Here is an 18768-nt window from a genome sequence, read left to right on the forward strand (position 1 = left end):
TAAGAATCAATGACGACGGTATTATGCTAAAATTATCAATACCCACAAACAATAACACAAAATTGATTGACCAAATCAAATATCCAACCTAAGTTAAGTAGAGAATCAAGCAATCAATGAATAAGAGCGAATCAAAGCGATAAAGAGACAACACACAATGATATATGTGGTTCGACACACAAAGGCTTACGTCCACGAGCAGTAGAGAACCAATTTCACTATATGGAGAAGTTACAAACCACGAAAGACTACCAATACAAGTAGAATAAGCCCACTCTAGATGTTATATTGTTTCTACAAACTCTCTCAATAAGAAAATCAACAAAGGAAACAACAAAGACAAGAAACCCACTTACCCACAAAATAATCGAAACCCCAGGAGCTGCTCTTTCACTTATCTCTTGGATCCCTCCACTGTCTCTCAAGTGTTTTCCCTTTGTAAGTGTTTCTCTCTAAATGGCGCCACAAAACTAAGTTGAGTCGAAAACCCTACAAATCTCCTATTTATATAAGTTGTCAAAACAGTCTGGTCGGACAGACCCAAATCGATAGGCCCAAGGTCTCGATCTATCAGGAAACACCACTGTTTCCAAAATCTGACTCCTGGGCAAGAACCATTCAAACGGATCAGAGGTGTCCGGACAGTTAACCCAAAATCACCAAAAACAAGTCAAACTTCCTCAAACAGTCAAACAGTCTAGAGCGGACAATATTATTAATATGTTTGGGTTTGAATTTCCAATCAAACCAAGAGAGAGAGAGAATTGAAAATTGCAAGGTTCGTGTACTGAAACAAATTAAATGGTTCTATGAATCTAACTAATATTGGAACTCGGGAAAATCATGGAAACACTGTACGGGTGCCGTGGCAGTCAGCAGGGTTGACTACTTGGACACTTTTTGTTAGGCAAGGATGTATAAAGAGACCCCACGGGCTCACCTACTACAGCTAACACACTCACACGCATGCAATCATACGTGAGGCGCATTGCTTTCTCTCATCCTGACAGATCAATGACAACCACGGAGAAATAGTTAGGGGTTGAAAAAAAAAATCGGTTTCGGATCAGCTTCATGTTAGATAATAACACGTGTTTACGAAATATTTATGTGTTAGAACTCTAATTCGGATTGGATTTCAAACATACTTAATTGACCAAACCCGAATTGGTTTAAATCCGGACAATAACCTAATCGGGCTAGGGTCCGAACACGTAAATTGGACAAGATGTCAACGTTTGGATCCGGACTCGATTTTAAATCTGACAAAAATTTTGTGTTTGGATTCAGATTTCGGACATATAACTTATGTTCAAACTTGGTTTAATTCGGGTAGGACAAATTTGGTTATTTGGATCAAAGTTTTGTCACCTCTAGAAATAGTTGAGTTGGTTATATCTCTAAGTTTGAGACGTATGACGTTAATATTGGGAATTCGAACCAGTTGAGAGTATTTCCCTAAGATTTTTCCTGATTTCGTAGGTCTGCTCCAGAGCCGACCCTTGGGCAAAGCAGCCAAAGCTAGGGCTTTGGACACCAGGCCGGCCCAAGGCGACATATTTTTTAAAAAAATTTTACACCTAACTCAACCCAATTCAAAATCAGTCAAAAAAAAAAAAGAATGAGTATTGCTACAAACTCCCAAAATATAACCCCCATTTTATCCCAAAATCTATGTAGCATCTAAATAGTTATAATTATAAACACGTATGTAGAGTCCACTTAACATTCAACCCTTCACATTAACTAGGGGTAAAATATGAGTCATATTTTGGGAGTCTCAATGAGAACTTCAATCAATTCTCTCTTCTCTCTCCTCTCGCTCAGGCCTCAACACTCACGTAAACGACACGTGAGTACCGTCTCACTTTGCGAGATTTTTTTTTTGCGATAGGACACCACTTCACTGTGCCACTTTGGATACCAAAGTGAGTAAGGCATGCCCTGGTGCCCACTTCCGAGGAGGAGTTAGGAGTCCAATTTCTCCCACATGAGCTTCGGTCAAGCCTTAGCTGTAGTTATAGCACGGTGCGAGTTATTCTGAAGGTCCAAGATTTACGCTCACTCAACTATTCGAAAGGTATGCTAGGTTGGATGGTTCTTTTGTCACAAAAAAAAAAAAAAGTGACGGATCAATACCAAAACAATGACAACCGCACTAGTGCTTACTCTACTATCATGCCCATACCATACGCACGAATGCATCTGTGTATGTATTTGTTTTGTGCAATTGAAGACGCAGAAAAGGACAGAAACAATAGGGCGGATCCCACCAACTCTCTGTTGTAAGCTGTAACCGCCCTTCTTTCATTCATGTGTTATTTATACAACAAAACCCCCCAACAACATCCTCCCTCACAAGTATACCCAAAATCAAAGCTGAAGCTATGGAGAAGCAGAGTTCTCATCTGTTCCTAATCTCTCTCTTTCTTTTGCTTCTTGTCTCATCAACCTCTGCTCGTCTTCTGATACAAAAACTAGGTAACTGGTGTTTCTTATTTCTTTTTCTTCACTATTAATGAAGAAACCAGTTTGCAGTTTGCAAGATTGTGAATTTCCATTATTTTGTGCAGATCAGGAGACAAAGGCATATGAGATTAATAATCCCAGAGAGAGAGATATGGAACATCTCATGAATGTAAGAACACAAGTTGTTTAATTCTTGCTCTGGATTTCTTCACTTCAAGCTGTATAGATCATGATGATCTTGCCGATGTTTTATTAATTTTCTTCTTGATGATTTGTGTGGCAGGGGATGGGATCAGAAGAGTGTGGAGACAAAGATGAAGGGTGTCTGGAGAGAAGGATGATTGCAGAGGCTCACTTGGATTACATTTATACCCAACATCACAAGCCTTAAGACTTAGTTGTTCTAGCTCTCATGAAATAAATGTGTATTTCCATGTTAAGGTGTGGAATCATATGTAAATATGTAACTATTACATCATAGAATAAAAAAAAAAATTAACGAGAGTCGGCTTGGTTGACAATGAACAAAATTAACGAGAGTTAGCTTGCTTGACAATGAACTAGGTTCAGACATATGTAAGCCCAAAGTTCAATTCCAACCGCAAACATATTCTGATGTGAGAAAAATATTTGTAACATATACTATATGAATTAACGAAGAAATTATGGTTGTTTCCAAATTGTGGTATTAGTAATCATTTCCCAATTTGACTTTGACTTCCCATCAAAGTTAGACATGAGTAGGCATGAAGTTTCAAGGATTTTTCACTACTTATTTTCGGATATTTTTCTCTAGGTGTTGCAATCATCCAGTTCTCCAAGTCAACATACACTGAACCGTGAACCACTTGAACGAAAGTCTTATGGACTCCGAAGGGAAGTCCTAAATTCTATTCCCACTGGAGCAATATTCTTACGATCACCCGCTAATTTTTGAACCAACTTATCGTCTCACCATAGAGTGGAAAACTTATGTACACACATGCTTGATAACCCGAGTTTAGAGTTTAGACCCGTATCAAATGTTGAAAAGCACAAACTTATATGTTAAATTCTCAGTTTAAAAGAAAGGGTAGTGTTAATGAGTGGCTTAAGAACACTTGTTAAGGATTGACTACAACATATAACAATATATCATGTGTGATGAGCATTCCCTCACCTATTTTCATAAACTTAAAATACATCTTTTTCAAATTACAATACACATTTTTCATTATTATGAGTTATATCTTATACGCACACCTTATAACCAACTAACATGTATGTGATGATGAAGTCTCTTGGATTAAGTCCAATTTTTAACATAAAGGGGATATCCTCCAAGAGTCGAATGATCATCCACAGATTTGTACCCTGAAATAACCTGAAAGGTGTCTTGAGTTCTCTATACTGTGATTGCATAAAAAGCTTACTGTGTAACAACTCAAAACTGAGATGACATGTTTACCGATCACCCAAACATGGAACGTTGGTTATCAAAAAAAAAAAAAACATGGAGCAAGTGAGTTATTAGTTGAACGACAATCACATTGCAAGTAATGGCTCACCCACCCATTAGGTCATGAGTTCGAATCCTACCCCTCCCCAAACCAGTTTCAAAAAAAAATATGGAACGTTCTAACAACTTCAACCGTGCCAATGCAACCAAATGCATACACTGAAAATAAAGAAGTTACAGACGGCCCATATACCAAGCAATTCAAAGAAGAAGAATTAATCTCGGTAAAGCGATACGGCACACGTTGCAACCTCCTAACACCATTCAAGAAAAGGAAGGTAACAACTGATGCATGAAATTTATGCTTACAGGAGGGGGGAAAAAGAATGCGGATGAATAGTTCAAGTTATCTGCAAAACCAGAGGGGAAGGGGGTCCGATCACAAACTAGAAGTGTCAAGCAGAACATCGTATTACTTGCAAAAAACAGAAAAAAGTAAAACATTGTATTCAATAGAAGATTTAATTCCATGTCTATAACTGCAATCCAGAAGATATAGAAGGAAAAAAATGAACAACTGATGAACACAAGGAAACTTCATTACTATCTTAATGATAGATAGGCCTGCCATATGATAACTGTGGAGCCGAAATGGAATGCATCAACATTTCCTATCTTTTTGCAAGCAGCATTGGATGTTGATATCAATCGACCCAGAATTTTATGTTCCAGGATAAAAAGAAAAGATGACCCAAAGTTTTATGTTCCAGGATAAAAAGAAAAGATAACGGAACTCATCAACCAAATTAGCAAGAAAAGATGAAATGAACCGACACACCATATCAGCAACAAAAGTTGAGCTGCAAATTACCTGGCAATGGCATTAATATGTATTTTTCTTGAATACTACTACCATAAACCAAAATCTAAAACCAGCCAAAAAATAAAGGAAGAAACTACAAGAGAGCTGCCCATATCTTGGAGGCACCATAAAATTTGCATGAAGTAACCACTAATTAAGTGATGCACATGCACAGTAAACCTGGATTTCCTCTCTCAGTTTCTACCAATGGCGCCTGTATTATGTAGGATGTCTTGTCGCATTATGAATCTTTTTCCTAGCAAAAAATTAAGTGAGAAAGCAATCACTTATAAGCAAGAGGCAACATTACTCCAAAAAAAGCAGAAAAACAAAAAAAAACAGAGAGAGGAATGAGGGTGGCCCAACAGGTGAACTCAAGAAAAGAAAGATGGAGATAAAGAGCAGAAGGAAGGTGGCTTTGAGGAGGAAAGGGGCGCCGCCGTTCCAGGATGGCAATGAAAGAGTGGCATGTATACAGAGGATAATGCACAAGAGAGAAGGTACAGATATATTGGCAATGGATCAGGCAAAATACGGTAAAAATGAGCAAATAAACAAACTGGATCAAATTCAACTCAACAAAAGCATGTTCCCTGCAGGTTAAGGGCATGGATTTATTTTCATTTTAATTTTTGGGGTTTGGGTCACAAATTAGTGAAAAAGGCCTTACCATTTTGACATCCCTGATCAGTCCCAAGTCATGAACCGAAGTCTCTGACATACAGTCTGCATGCACAATGACGACATTGACATCCCTCTTATGTGCTGTTTCCATCTCATCATCTCCCAATGGACGAGTCAGATACACTGCTCCTTTAAACATCCATCCATTCCTTTCTTGACAAAAAAAATCTTCAAACATCCCACCACACAAAACACATACGCACTGATTTTCATCTGCAGGCACCATTGCTGCATTCCTGTCTGTTCCCTCCTCAGACTCTTTGACGGGAACTGCAGAATCAGAAACCAAGGGAAGTACTACCCGCCCATAAACCCAGTCGTCCACATTTGAATACCACCCCCTTGATACCCAACTTGAACAACTTGGCTCAGGTGCCTTAAGTGAAGCATGCCATACCAAATGTCTATCCAGTTGTTCTCTTAGTTTAAGTCGAAGGCCACATGAGCTGCAACAATGAGGAAGGTCATCGAATAGCCCATTGATCACATCTGGATTCATTTCTCGAATTACATCTGGCTTAAACTGTAAACCTATGATATTTTCTACCCGAATTTTGGAGGATTGAGCCAAGGAATCAGAGCTATTGCCAGTAGGTTCTGAAACAGAAGTTTCATCCACAATGGACAAATGAGAACCAACTAAGGAAGTCGGAACAGAAGTAATTGGAGTGGAGATAGGGGTAGCAGTGATTGAGTCCACAATCTTCAGTTGAGAGGGCATCTGAGATGACATGGTATTTGCAGTCTCTGTCTTTGATGAAGATATCAAACCCTTTGCAACTAAAGAGCTCAACAGATTTGAAATTGGATCGGGGGTCTTACTCACAGCATCAGAAGTTTGTGATAATGATGAAGGTGCTGGACCAAGTGACAATGGTGGCTGTTCCACCTTTGTCTCAGAAATATCTGAGGTAGCAGATGCTGGGGTAGGCCCTCTTGGCAGAGGAGGTTGAATAGTTGATTTTGACAGCAACTGTACAGTATCCAAAGAACCCCTATTAGGGGTCTTAACAGTAATTGCGTTGTTTGAGAAAATTCCACTTTTCATGACTTCTGCCAATAAACTACTCGTGCTCAATTGTCCTAATGTATCGGTAGCAAGAGGATCTGAATGTGGTGCAGAATTTCCAATGGTTGAGGGTGGCCTTTGAGTCTGATCTGAAGGAGATGGACCCCGTAAATCCTGAGGCTGTGACTTTTGCAGGTTACTGCATAGAATATCAGAAGAGAAGACTGTGGAAGGCTCTTTGGTGGATTGGTTACCAGCCAACTGCCCTCTATACTGAGAAGTTCTGAAGTCGGGATGAGGTGCTGGCTGCGCTAGTTGATGGTCTTGCTCAATGATATTTTGCAACTGTTGACGGCCATGGCGTGCTGAAAATGGAGGCGAGGAAGGACGCTGGTGAACGGGTGAGTGTCCAGATGGTGATGCACCTCCAATAGGCTGAAATCGTGGTTGCGCTAAGGTTTCAAGAGACCCAAAGCCTGAGGCTACCATATGAGATGAACCCATTTGCTGCTGATCTCCTACCCTGGATAAAGAACTTGAATTTGTCGGCAACCCACCAAAAGATGCAGAATGGCCTTGAGAATGATGAGAACTAATAATACGAGTCCCAGAACTGATAAGCCCATCCACTGAGTGTAACTCCGGTGATCTCCATGGTGAGAGCGTTTGATGGCCATATGTAGCATGTTCTTTCTGTTCATTAGGCAGTGAATCAGCTGAGTTTTCTCTCTCAAATTTTGACCCAATATCATGTACACTATGTGGTTTCCGGAGGTGGCTTTCATATCCCTGCACATGGATGATGAGTAAGAAGTCCATAAGAATCAATTAAATCTTTGGGAAACTAGATACAGAATTGATCAGCACCAATTCTCAAACTCTTATCCATGAACTTACTATAAGCATTGTTCATATGCATAAAATCAGAAAAGAAAATATTATACCCAATTCAATCCTTTCACAAAAGAACTTAATGAATGAGGAGTTTGGATGAACTTAAAAGAAAATATAACACAAGGGAGCATGTCTGTGAATGTGTAATCCTGTTAAGCTTGATTTTGCACAAAATAAACCAGAACAATAAACAATGGGATTCTGCCTTTTCTGAAAAATCCTGTTTCAAAAATTTTCGCTTCTTCAGTTCACCCAAACTCAGGTAACCACTAGAACACCAAACAGACATTTATAACCCACTCCAAGGCGGAAACAATGGGCTTATCTTACAATTACTTTCCAAGTTAGGGTCGCATCACAACGCACTTCCCAGAAACACAATTTTGGCGTGAGTATGCCACTACATAGAAGCAAAATCTTATTTCAAAATTCAAATACACTAAATCTGCAATCTAAAACAACTTTTAAGGCATCAAAGAAAATGCTGACTATGGAACACATCATAAAGATTGCCAGCAATCGGTCAATGACAAATGAAGAATCAAATAAAAGAATGAAGTACTAAATTTTAAGGGTATCATCCTGCAAGCTTACCAATTTTTCTGAATCATAAGGAGCCCAATGATCTTTCCTCAAGTTCGTGGAGAGACTAGATATGTCATGGTCTGCAACCCTAGAGTGCATTTCCCACATGAACTCCTCTTCCTCAGAATTCTTCCAGCTACTAGACAGTCCACTGCTGGACCTACTCACTATGCTTTGAGCTTGTTTTGGATGCGAATCAATATTTGCAGATTTAAGACTTGAATAACTGGGTAACCCATGCTTGGCATTGAAACCATTCCTTTGACCAGATATTGTCCCTGAAGCACTATTGCCAGATCCATACAAAGATTTGTCATGCCCCTGTTCCGTAACCCTACCATCGGTTCTTCCAATCACCAAACCTGGAGCTCTTGAAAGATCAGAGCCATACTCAAAGTCCCCATATGCAGCACTAATGCTCTTCTCACGAACAGAATCACTTATTGCATCTTTGCGAGAATGCTGGATATTCTGAAAGTGGCCACAGCATGAGAAAAAGAAATGGTAATTAGCATGTAATAAACAAAAACATAAAACAAGCATTCACATACCTGCATTTTGATCCGAGGATCCGCCCAGGGGCGAGAAGTAACAGCGGATGCTCTGTCTGACTTATCCATTCCTTCAGTTGTGCCAGAAATAGCCCCAGTGATGTCATTAGGCATTCCTTTGGCCTTCATCAGATAGAACCAGTCAGGCAGAAAGATAAATAGTACAATATTAAGTTCCAGTTGCGTTGAAAAACAGTGGCAGTCTCTCGAGCACACCATGAAACCCATCCAGCACCCAATTAGAAATTTCAGCCTCACAATTGTTGATACACCACAAGCAAAAAATTAAAAGTCTACCAGAAATCCACGTATGTATTTATGAGAATCAATTTGTGTAAGCTTTTTCCTCCTCAAGGAGAGACTGAGATTACACCATCAGAAAGGATCTTTTTAACTAGTTATTTTTTATGTAAAGATCAGAAAGTGAGGGAGCTACATGGATACACAAAACAATATCTTTACTGGTAAAAATTTGAAAAACCATCCCCTCAATCTCAAACAATTGAATAAGTGACTATGAACAACTTAAACTTCTAAATACAACAAGCACAACCTTATAAACACCTAGCACTTGAGACATTAAGAATTGGTGCAATTGTAAAACACCACTCACCCTGCTAGACTGCTGAAGGCGCTGCCTCTCCAAATACTTGGGATTTACATGAATGCTATGTGGTGGGCGTTGCGACTGTGAATCAGGTCTAGATACAGCTCCTGTAGATGAGCCATTAACTAAAGGAGTAAAGTCAAGTTCTTTCTCAATTATTTGAAGTGTCTGAGGAGGAAAAACCCCTTTCCATGTCCCAAATAAATGCCGCATACTTTGATGAACAGGAGGATCAACATTCCTGTACGCCTTGATGAACACCTAAAAAGGCAAAAAATATTGGCAAGATAGTTCTTGTGACTACAGGAAAAACAAATAGTGGATGATAATAGTATGAATGGAAAACACGACTAGCAAGGAATTATATGCATGTGATATGAAGCAGGTCCTCAATGAATGAAAACTACCAATGAGGATGGTCAAGATCATTGTGGTATGCAATTTACATGAACAAGATCCAATTTGAAACTCTATAGGATAGAATTCTCAAGAGTCTCTGGTGACACACAAAGTATCTATCCATATTTGTATGACTTATCAGATTTGCACAAATTACGAAAGCCCAAAATAAAGAAAGAACCTAACCTCAGGTAGTCTGGCAGCAAAATATTTGATGTAATCTCCCCCAATATTCTTCACAATGCTGTCCAAAAGATACAGGGATGGCAGCTTTTGCTCACTGGGAACCTGTAAATGTACTTCTAGGATCAGAATTCATAGTTAATGGTCAAATTGCTTCAGACATAAATGAAGAGGGATAAGTGATGGCTAATAAGCAGAACCACCTTGTCCCACCAACTCCAATCCATTCCCAAGTGAATGAAAGGATTTCACAGTTTGTATGAAACAATAGCAAATGACATCAAATAGTAACACTTTACAGCTACAAGTAAGCAAGTATGCTTTGATAGACCCATTCATTTTGCAATACACTAGAGCCACATAGGCACACAATCAGCAGAATGTGGTAAAATTACAATACAATAAAACTGAATCAAGTATTTAAGTTGCAGAGACCCATATCAAAGAACCAAAACTAAAGATTCTTCCCACTAACATTAACAATCACATGTTTCCAGCATCAGGAAATACGTCCCAGCCCCATCTCTAGCATATGCATTCTTACTTGGAGATTCTGATTCTTCCTTCTACTCAAGAACTTCCTTTTCAATGGTATCAATAATTTCATCAATGACTCCATTATAGATCGCTAGTTCTTTCATAAATTTCATTAGCTTCATCTCCTTCACGGAAATAAGTATCCACTGATGCTCTTCCAATCCCACCTAAGTCAAACTCTGAAGCATCATCATCATTTACAAGCTGACCTTCAACAATTCTCCAAGCAACCAAAAGCAAGTCCACACCCACAAAGGCGAAAGGAAGAAGAGACAGGCAAAAATGGGAAGGGGGGATCATTAGACACGCACATCACTGCACAACCTCCTGTTTTTAAGAGCTCAAACAACAACTTACAAGAGCATGTTTTGAGAAGCTCTTCTTCCAATTAGATGTTTGTCTTATGCTCAATCAGAGCTGCAACTTTTTTTCCCCGGAAGCACAAAGATTGATCAGAGTTCCCACCAGTATAAGTATAACAATGGCCATTTTAATAAAATACAAAAGTTCATAAAATATACACCGTAACATCACCTAAAATACGAAGAGAATCATCTCTGTAGAGGAATGGCACTGTGAATTCATACTCAAAGCTCCAAAAAATGGTGCCTAGGAACTCCTTGGTCTTCACTTTAACATCATAATAAATATATATTACAAGTTACGAGTAGCGGAAATACAAGTAAGTAGGCTTAGCCACACATATCGTCAAAATAAGTGGAAAGATCGCACAGGTTGGCCCATTGGATGCATTTGCAAGAAATAGTAGCCTCGTGTTTAAAAGATCACACATATCGTCAAAATAAGTGAAAAGATTGCACAGGTTAGCCCAATGGATGCATTTGCAACAAAAAGTAGCCGCATATTTAAACAGATTGAGGAATCCATCAATTTAGAACTGGCTCACATCACTCTCATAGCTTAAACTACTCGTTAAAGATAGATCCACCCATCACTAATCACTTTTAAGCGGCATTGGACCAATAACCACATCGCTATACACATATCAGCATTCCATGAACAAGGAAAATAAGGTGCAGACCATAAAAGACCAGAAATTACTCCAAAAAAAAAAAATTCCATTGCACTCTTACAATTTGAGTATTTGACCACTTTTTTCACGTGACACAAAGGCATAAATTATAACGCTATTTCACACACTCACTAACAAGTTTCATTCTTCTTTCTATAATACAATTACAACTTTTAATTCAAACAAGCAAGAAAAAGTGATACAGTGTAAAACTGGATTCACCTCAATAATATTGGCGCAAATAGTGGCAGCGACGGCCTTGGCTGCAAGGAGATTCTCGCCCGCTATAATAGTCAGGTTAGTAATTATAGGTTTGGAATTGAAAGTGAGTTCCGCAAGCGCAGTCTTGTACTGGGTCACAAGCTCCTGATATTGCTGCTGCTGTGGCCGCGGGTGGTACGCGTCTCCACGGCTCGAATCATTGCCATCCGAGTCTCTATCAGCAGACCTGTACCTAGACGTTGGTCCGGAAGCAGAAGTTACTGGTCTTTGCAAGAAGGGCCGGCCATGACCGTTAGGGTTCGACTCCTCAATTCTGGGTTTTTTGACGCCGAGCTCTCTCGATCTATCAAACGATCTACGTGAACTCTCCATTTCCATCAACGAACCCAACAATCAAAATCCTAACCCTAATTTCTAATCCCCCATCCAAATTATATTACAAAGTAATCATCAAAACAAAAAAAAAAACAACATAATTCAAAGACGGCTCCTAACAGCGGATTAATTCCATTATCCAAACACTAAAAAAATAAAAATAAAAAATCGAAAAGAAACTCGCAAATCCCTAAATCTGAATGTTACAAAATGAATCAGCTCAAGATAAAACCCTAGTCTGACCACCAATATAACAATGGACTATGGAATTGATACAACAATATCCAGCTATTAGGATTCGAGATCTTGAGAGCTGATGCAGAGTGAGGGAAGCTCGTTATGGAGAAATCCGAGACAACCGAGCGTTATTGCAGCGACGAAAAGGCACGTATAAAGGGGAGAAGTTTTAATGGTAATGTTTGAACGGTGAGTCTCGTTTTATAACGGTGGCTTGGTGCATTGTGGAAGTAGGTTCTTTTGATCTGGGCGGGGCCCGCAAAAGGAGTGGGAAAAAGAAAAGTTTAGACTTAGAGACATGGCCCGGCCCAGTTATGTGGTTTTGATATTGGGCGAGGCCCTGGCCTGACTTTAATTGGGTTTGGATTGGCGACAATTAGAGGTACCAATTTATGAAATTTTATCTACACACCACAAAAATACTATCTTTACACCACTTTTTCAACATGATAAGTTTACACAAAAAAATTATAAGTCTACACACAAAATTATAATGAAAAGACTAATTTACCCTTTAGTGGTAGAATATTAGAAAGAGAGGTGTTAAGTTTACACACATTAACAAACTCACATTCTTCATCGATTTTTGCACCCCATAGATATGGTTGATCGCTCAAAAAAGTAGACAAAGATAAAAGAAAAGAGGAGAAGAATCAGCAACAATAACCAGTGTTTTAAATGTCGAAACCGTATCATACCCATAGCCGATCGGCCGGTACACTAAAACTCCTCTTCATCGATTTTCGCATGAGGGAGATCGACGAGATACCAAGTGAGGGTGAGGGAGATCGGGGATGGGTTATTGCAGAGATGAGAGAACTAAGATGGAATTGTAAACTAGGTTTCTGTCTTTTTGATTTTTCATGTTTTATTTCTTTAAGTTTTAAATTTTTAATTGTAGGAGAGGATAGTCTTGTTAAAAGAGATGAGGTATTGTTGTAGGATAATTTTGGTGTAGATTTAGTATTTTTCAATTCAATATATAAATATAAATATATTTTTTATTTTTAGTTAAGCGTTAATATGTCATTTTAAACAATGATATTTATGTAAATTAAAAAAAATTAAAAATGATGTAAACTCAGTACATTAGTGGTGTACAAATAAAATTTTCCATATATAACCCTAAAAGGTCTATTTTTCATGCTTAATTTGATTTTTGTTTGAGTCAAAACAATACATCCTTACACTCATAAACCCGATCAAAACATATTCATACTTATTTTTTTCAATAATCCATATTTATCCTCCAAGTGATAAATGATTGATTACAACTATCTATAATCAGCTCAAGAACTGGTCTCTTTTGAAAATTAACAGGCATCAGAATGCCTTGACGGATGCTTCATCAAATGGGCCACTGTCTTGAGACTTTCAAGTAGCATTCCCAATTTTCGACTCCCAAAGATGTTTTATTGGTTGGATAATGAGTGTGATCCCCTGGATGATTGCTTTGGTCTGTCCTCAATGTAGCTTTGCCATACAAAAAAAAATCTATGATTTATATCCTTTATTTATAAAGGATCGAAAATACCTTGCTTACGAATCATTAAGTGCATTAGCATAAATAGGACAATAAGAAGAGGTACTAATACGAGTGTGTAAACTATAAAAACGAGTCAAAGTGGATTGGCCCAGGCTCACACTAGCACTTCCACGCAATAACTCTACTAAATAGTTTTGGTACACCTTTTACTATTTTTACTGTTCAATAGCCCATTTGGTCCAAGGTAAGAACTAAGGAATAACCGGTAATGCCAAAAGAGGAAAAAAAAATTTGCAGACTGGCTGTGCTGTTAATCTCTAAAGGGACATAGTATAAATGAGATGCCATTTGCTACATAAGATAAGAGCATATACCCTGAGAAACAGAAAGAGTGTCAAATGCTCCAATCCTGCTCTAAAACTCGCAGCCTTCTGTGTACTTGCATGAAGGTTGGCTGATTGAACTATATCAAAGAAGTGATGTTACCAACAAGACGAATCCCGCGCCAAGAAATCACCAGAATCAACACCTGGAATACATAATCTCAAGCAAGATAACTACGGTGCTCAGAATTGGTATTCAACAAATTTTCAGGGAAAAGAAAAGTATATAATGCAGCAATCCAACCAGAAAAGGCAGACTTGTACATGGATTTGCAGAATGCATGCAAAGACGTGAAATTCCTGGGCAATATTCAAATATAAATCACATTTCCCGACGATAACCTTGCTTTTGGGTTTCTTAACTGACCTGAGGTCCTCCTACTTAACAGACAAATCAGATATGATTTATGCTTGTAATGGAAATGGTCCCTCTCCAACCAAGTCAGTGAGATGCATTGATCTGATAAATCTTGAAAGGGATAAATTTGCAGGTGCATTTACATAATGCAAAAGCCACATGGAATCAGAGGCCCAATAGGCAATGGTAAGCCAATGCATTCTGACTCTTAAGAAACCCAAAACAGGATTAATCAATTGTAATATCTTACCAGAAGCTCTTACGATCGAACACATTGTAACATCCCACCGCTAAACTTTATCACTGAGCACCCAATGCGTCGGAACCCGAGTAGTATAATCCTTTTGTCTGATTGGGTACACCTGCAAGGATCACGACTTAAGAAGTATTTGTTAGCAAGAAAACTTTGCAACACTCGTTCAATTTGAACCTCATAAGATAGCATGGTTCACTCAACAACTGAAAGATGGATATATCACAAATTCTGCCAGTGAAAGTAATATGCTTTCAGATTTAGAAACAACACAATTTTATACTCAGAGAATAATCAAGCATATTCAAGCATATATTATAACAAACGTCCAGTTGATTGCTCCCATTAAATTAGAACAACTCAAATCCAAATGGGTCACAAGTGCCAAATTAAATGCTTCCTATGGATCTGTACTCTTGGATCAATCATATTTTTGCTGGCCATTATGGCTCTCAGGTTCATTGAAGGGGTTTTCAACAGCTAGCCATTGGTCAATGCCAGAACCTCCTGCTGGACCTAAATTCCAGATATCTGTTAGTCCACTAGTCAGTCCGAACTCAGGCGTATCGTAGCTGACAAGATTACCCCATAAGTCAGTGCTAGAATTAGACATAGCAGCACTGGTGTCAAAATCCAGTCTTCATACATCCTCTTGTTTAATGATGCTTTCAGTTCCAGGAGATGAGAATTCAGGAAAATGTTTCTCTGTTGCCAATTCCTCCAGAAAATTGACAAAAGACTCGGGAGAAAACTCTTGTTCTGAGCTCATCACATTCTTTCCTTCAAAATGTGGATCTTTAGTTCCAACACTTGACGCCCCTTCTTTGAAAGGTTCTTGGGTTCTCATAAATCCCTGTGGTACCTGCAACTCCCCTGGCAAGGCTAATTTATCTGATGCAATATTCTCAATTTGATATGGAATGTTTGCTAAACCAAAACCCATCCTATCGGTATCTTGTAAGTAAAATTCAGGTGATTCTTTGACAGTAAATGGATTGAAATCTGGGAGCATAGGAGACATGGGAAGGTTTCGCCCCTCAGTCTGCGCTTCCAAGAATGCATCTGATTGGCCTGGTTCATGTGGCTGGTGTTTTACAAGCTTCCTCCTCATTCTAGGAGAACCAAGACTTTCCTGTTCTTTCTTTGGACGAAGGCGGGCTAAGAAAGCTGGGTTCTGAAACAACTTTGCCAAGAATGAAAGCATCTGCTCCTGTCCCTGCTCTGCTGCCTGCAGCCTTTGATTCACTACTTCCGCATGTTGGACTGTCCCTTGGTTTTGCTGTTGCAGTTCTATAACCTCCTGCATCACCATACTCCTCCCCTTTCTCAGTCTCTCTAGATCCCCTTCCAATCCGAGCTTCTCTGCCTCCAAAGAATGCCCAAGATGGCTCCCCGCCTGCTGGGCCTGAGGTGACTTGCTCCTCTGCATGTTCTTCAGAAGATGCCTATTGCCACGTTGAAATGCTTCATTGGCAAACTCCCATCTATCCGTATCAGTCTTGCGGAACCCCTGATTACACAGCAGCCAAAATAATTTCAAAATGAACACTGTAGAAATAAATTATCCACTAACAGAAGACAAAGTTGACCATTAGTGCAATAAATGTGATCGTCGCACAAGGCAAACTCGAAGCCCGGTTTTTATGCGCAATAGGAGCGATCCACCATCTAAATAATCAGTTTAGTTGTAGACTAGATAAAGCAGCTAAATAATATCATGCTGTACTGGAACCTGAAATTCTAACTGCTGGAAATGCATCTCCCCACTCCACTACATAACCAGAGGGGAAGAACAGTTTTTTCTTGGCCGCGTGAAGAACCAAAACCACATTCTTAAATACCAGCAGGCAAACAAAGAAGCTTTTCTTTCTCTTAAGTGAACAGTATTAGATTACAAAAAGATTCAGACATGACCATTCTAGAGATCAATCCAACAAAAGATGAACGCATTACATCCAACAACAGAAAATCAGGACATATGATTAAACATTTAAACATCAACAGGAGCCAGTTAAATGATCACCTGTAAATCAATCCAAAATGAGACCAAAATCTGATAGAACTTCCAATCAAGGTGAGATAAACATTTGAAACAAACCCCTTTCAATACAAAAACCTTGTACAATAGGTTAGCAGCAATTACAGATTACATCAAGGATATGTTTACATTGTCCATTTTCTCAAAACTTGGCTCAGCTACAGATACAGATACAGGGTCAAGTTAATAAATCAATTACATGCCAACCTTCAATAAACAAAAGGAAAATCAATAACAAAAAACATTGCAAATACAAACAAAAATAAGAACAAACAGTATCTACATACAGATGACACAGCAGCCAGATACAGGCCGGCGCTGTGTGGTTACTGCAATACCCACATAAGTATTAAGCTGGCGCACAAAACTGGAAAAATTGTTGTGCTTGAAATTCCTTGGCAGTACAAGCCTAGCGAACTCCACAGAGTCCCAAACCACGAAGCTTTCTCCCGTAGTTCCCCAGGAGATTATCGGGTCCAAGGATCGATCCTCCACCAAATCGAACGTCTTAGACAGAAAACGCGGTATCGGGTTCCCCTGCAAGCATTCCAATGGCTGGGGCACCTCAGTGTTCTCCTCCGCCCCACCTATAGTTACCGGACACCGCTCGCCTCCCAATGGGCTCGTAGCGAACGCCTCGAATTCCATCAACGTAGAGTCAATAAATAGAGAACCCGTTAATGGCGGTGAAGAAAACGGTGCCGTTTTAGGAGGAGATTTGTCTCCAGGATTCATCTCGATTCGAAATGTTACAACAATCGAAATAGAGTTTTGGGTTTTTTGATCGGCAACTAAAAGCATAAGAACTAATCCGGAAGGAACGGTATTGGGGGTTTATATAAGCAGGCCTCGAAGTTTCGCCGACTAACTGTTCGAGGAAAAATCTGGAGACAGAGAGGCGGTGGGTCCTGTCTTCGTCTTCCATGGCCTCGGCAACAACGAGTCGTGGTTCGAGCCATTCGAGTCTGAACGTTCGCTGCAAGAATTACCAGGAAACATCCTAAATGCCTGCGTTTGCTTTGTGGATTGTGGTTCTCGCTAACGAGGAGACAGGTGGGGCAGGATTTCGCGCCAAATGTTTTTCAGTGGGCTTCTGTCTGATCTTTCTGTGGGCTTTAAAAATAGAAAAAAATTGCTATTGGCCTTTGAGTTCGAGTTAGAGCAACTTCAGTAGTGTAAATTTGTTAGCCCAGTAAAAATTTATATTGGGTCCCACTTTTATTACATAAAAAGTCAAAAAAAACACCTCTCTCAATACAACCACACCAACAAAACACATCTCCCGATATAACCACACCAACAAAACACATATTCCTATACATTTTCCTTCCCACCCAACATGGTGACCAACAAATTCTCATGCCCTTCATGTTGTCCCCAATATAACTACATCAAAACACAATCTTTCAATATAAAACACATCTCCCAATATAGCCACATCAGTAAAACATAAAACTCAATACAACCACATCAGCAAAACACAAAACCCCATATATATTTGTTGGTCCAGACAAAATAACACCATTACAAGTGTTCTTACTGTTCTGAGTCTCTTACTTTGACGAGCTTTATTAATAATGAGGGTGGGACGGTCATAATACTTGGTGGTTAAGGTAAGTCATTGTCCAATAAGAAAGCTCGATTTGAATTAGTATATTTGGATTTATTTTTTTTACAATTTGGATAATTAACTACTTGACTAGTAAATTCTAAGTCACATAGAAGTTCTTGCAATCTCCATAAATCAATTGAGACATGGGTCGATACCCAATGCACCCACCGAACAATTGACTAGAAAACTCTGAGCCACATAAAACACCCCGCAATCCCGATAAACCAATTGAGACCTGAGCCAATACTTAAAGCAAAAAGATAATGCAGGGTGACATTTATACACTCTGGGTTGAGTAATGGTCGATCATGCAGATGTAAAATTACAACAATGGAAACATTCATAAGACTTGAACTCACAATCTCCCACTTGAGCTAAGAGTTTCCGTGGTCGAGTTTATCATCTCCGCCAACTACCCATTGATAATCACTCCTGACCTAATACTCAATCGACACGAGGCAATCTTAGCAGATGTCGATGGATTTTTGTTGCAACTTCTAGAGTGTAAAATCTTAGACACAGATTAATAAAATCTTATGCTCCGGCCTAACTT

General features: G+C 39.2%; 3 protein-coding genes across 3 annotated transcripts; 1 reads left to right on the forward strand and 2 right to left on the reverse strand.

The window, feature by feature from the left end:
* The first annotated feature begins 2261 nt into the window (after window positions 1–2261).
* On the forward strand, window positions 2262–2999 carry LOC119998914 (putative phytosulfokines 6). The gene is made up of 3 exons (XM_038846388.1): window positions 2262–2481; window positions 2574–2638; window positions 2753–2999. Exons 1-3 carry the CDS (start codon window positions 2388–2390, stop codon window positions 2858–2860), a joined length of 267 nt encoding a protein of 88 aa, XP_038702316.1. The 5' UTR covers window positions 2262–2387; the 3' UTR covers window positions 2861–2999.
* A 1380-nt stretch (window positions 3000–4379) lies between these two features.
* On the reverse strand, window positions 4380–12264 carry LOC119998493 (polyadenylation and cleavage factor homolog 4-like). The gene is made up of 7 exons (XM_038845844.1): window positions 11474–12264; window positions 9685–9786; window positions 9106–9360; window positions 8493–8615; window positions 7951–8412; window positions 5440–7251; window positions 4380–5025 (listed from the first exon to the last, which is right to left on the reverse strand). Exons 1-7 carry the CDS (start codon window positions 11849–11851, stop codon window positions 5011–5013), a joined length of 3147 nt encoding a protein of 1048 aa, XP_038701772.1. The 5' UTR covers window positions 11852–12264; the 3' UTR covers window positions 4380–5010.
* A 1617-nt stretch (window positions 12265–13881) lies between these two features.
* LOC119998851 (heat stress transcription factor A-3-like) lies at window positions 13882–17655 on the reverse strand. Its single transcript, XM_038846312.1, has 3 exons — window positions 16946–17655; window positions 14563–16075; window positions 13882–14100 (listed from the first exon to the last, which is right to left on the reverse strand). Exons 1-2 carry the CDS (start codon window positions 17402–17404, stop codon window positions 15206–15208), a joined length of 1329 nt encoding a protein of 442 aa, XP_038702240.1. The 5' UTR covers window positions 17405–17655; the 3' UTR covers window positions 13882–14100; window positions 14563–15205.
* Between the last annotated feature and the right edge of the window lie 1113 nt (window positions 17656–18768).

Source organism: Tripterygium wilfordii, chromosome 5 (assembly GCF_013401445.1).
Source record: "Tripterygium wilfordii isolate XIE 37 chromosome 5, ASM1340144v1, whole genome shotgun sequence".
In the NCBI taxonomy this organism is placed as follows: domain Eukaryota; kingdom Viridiplantae; phylum Streptophyta; class Magnoliopsida; order Celastrales; family Celastraceae; genus Tripterygium; species Tripterygium wilfordii.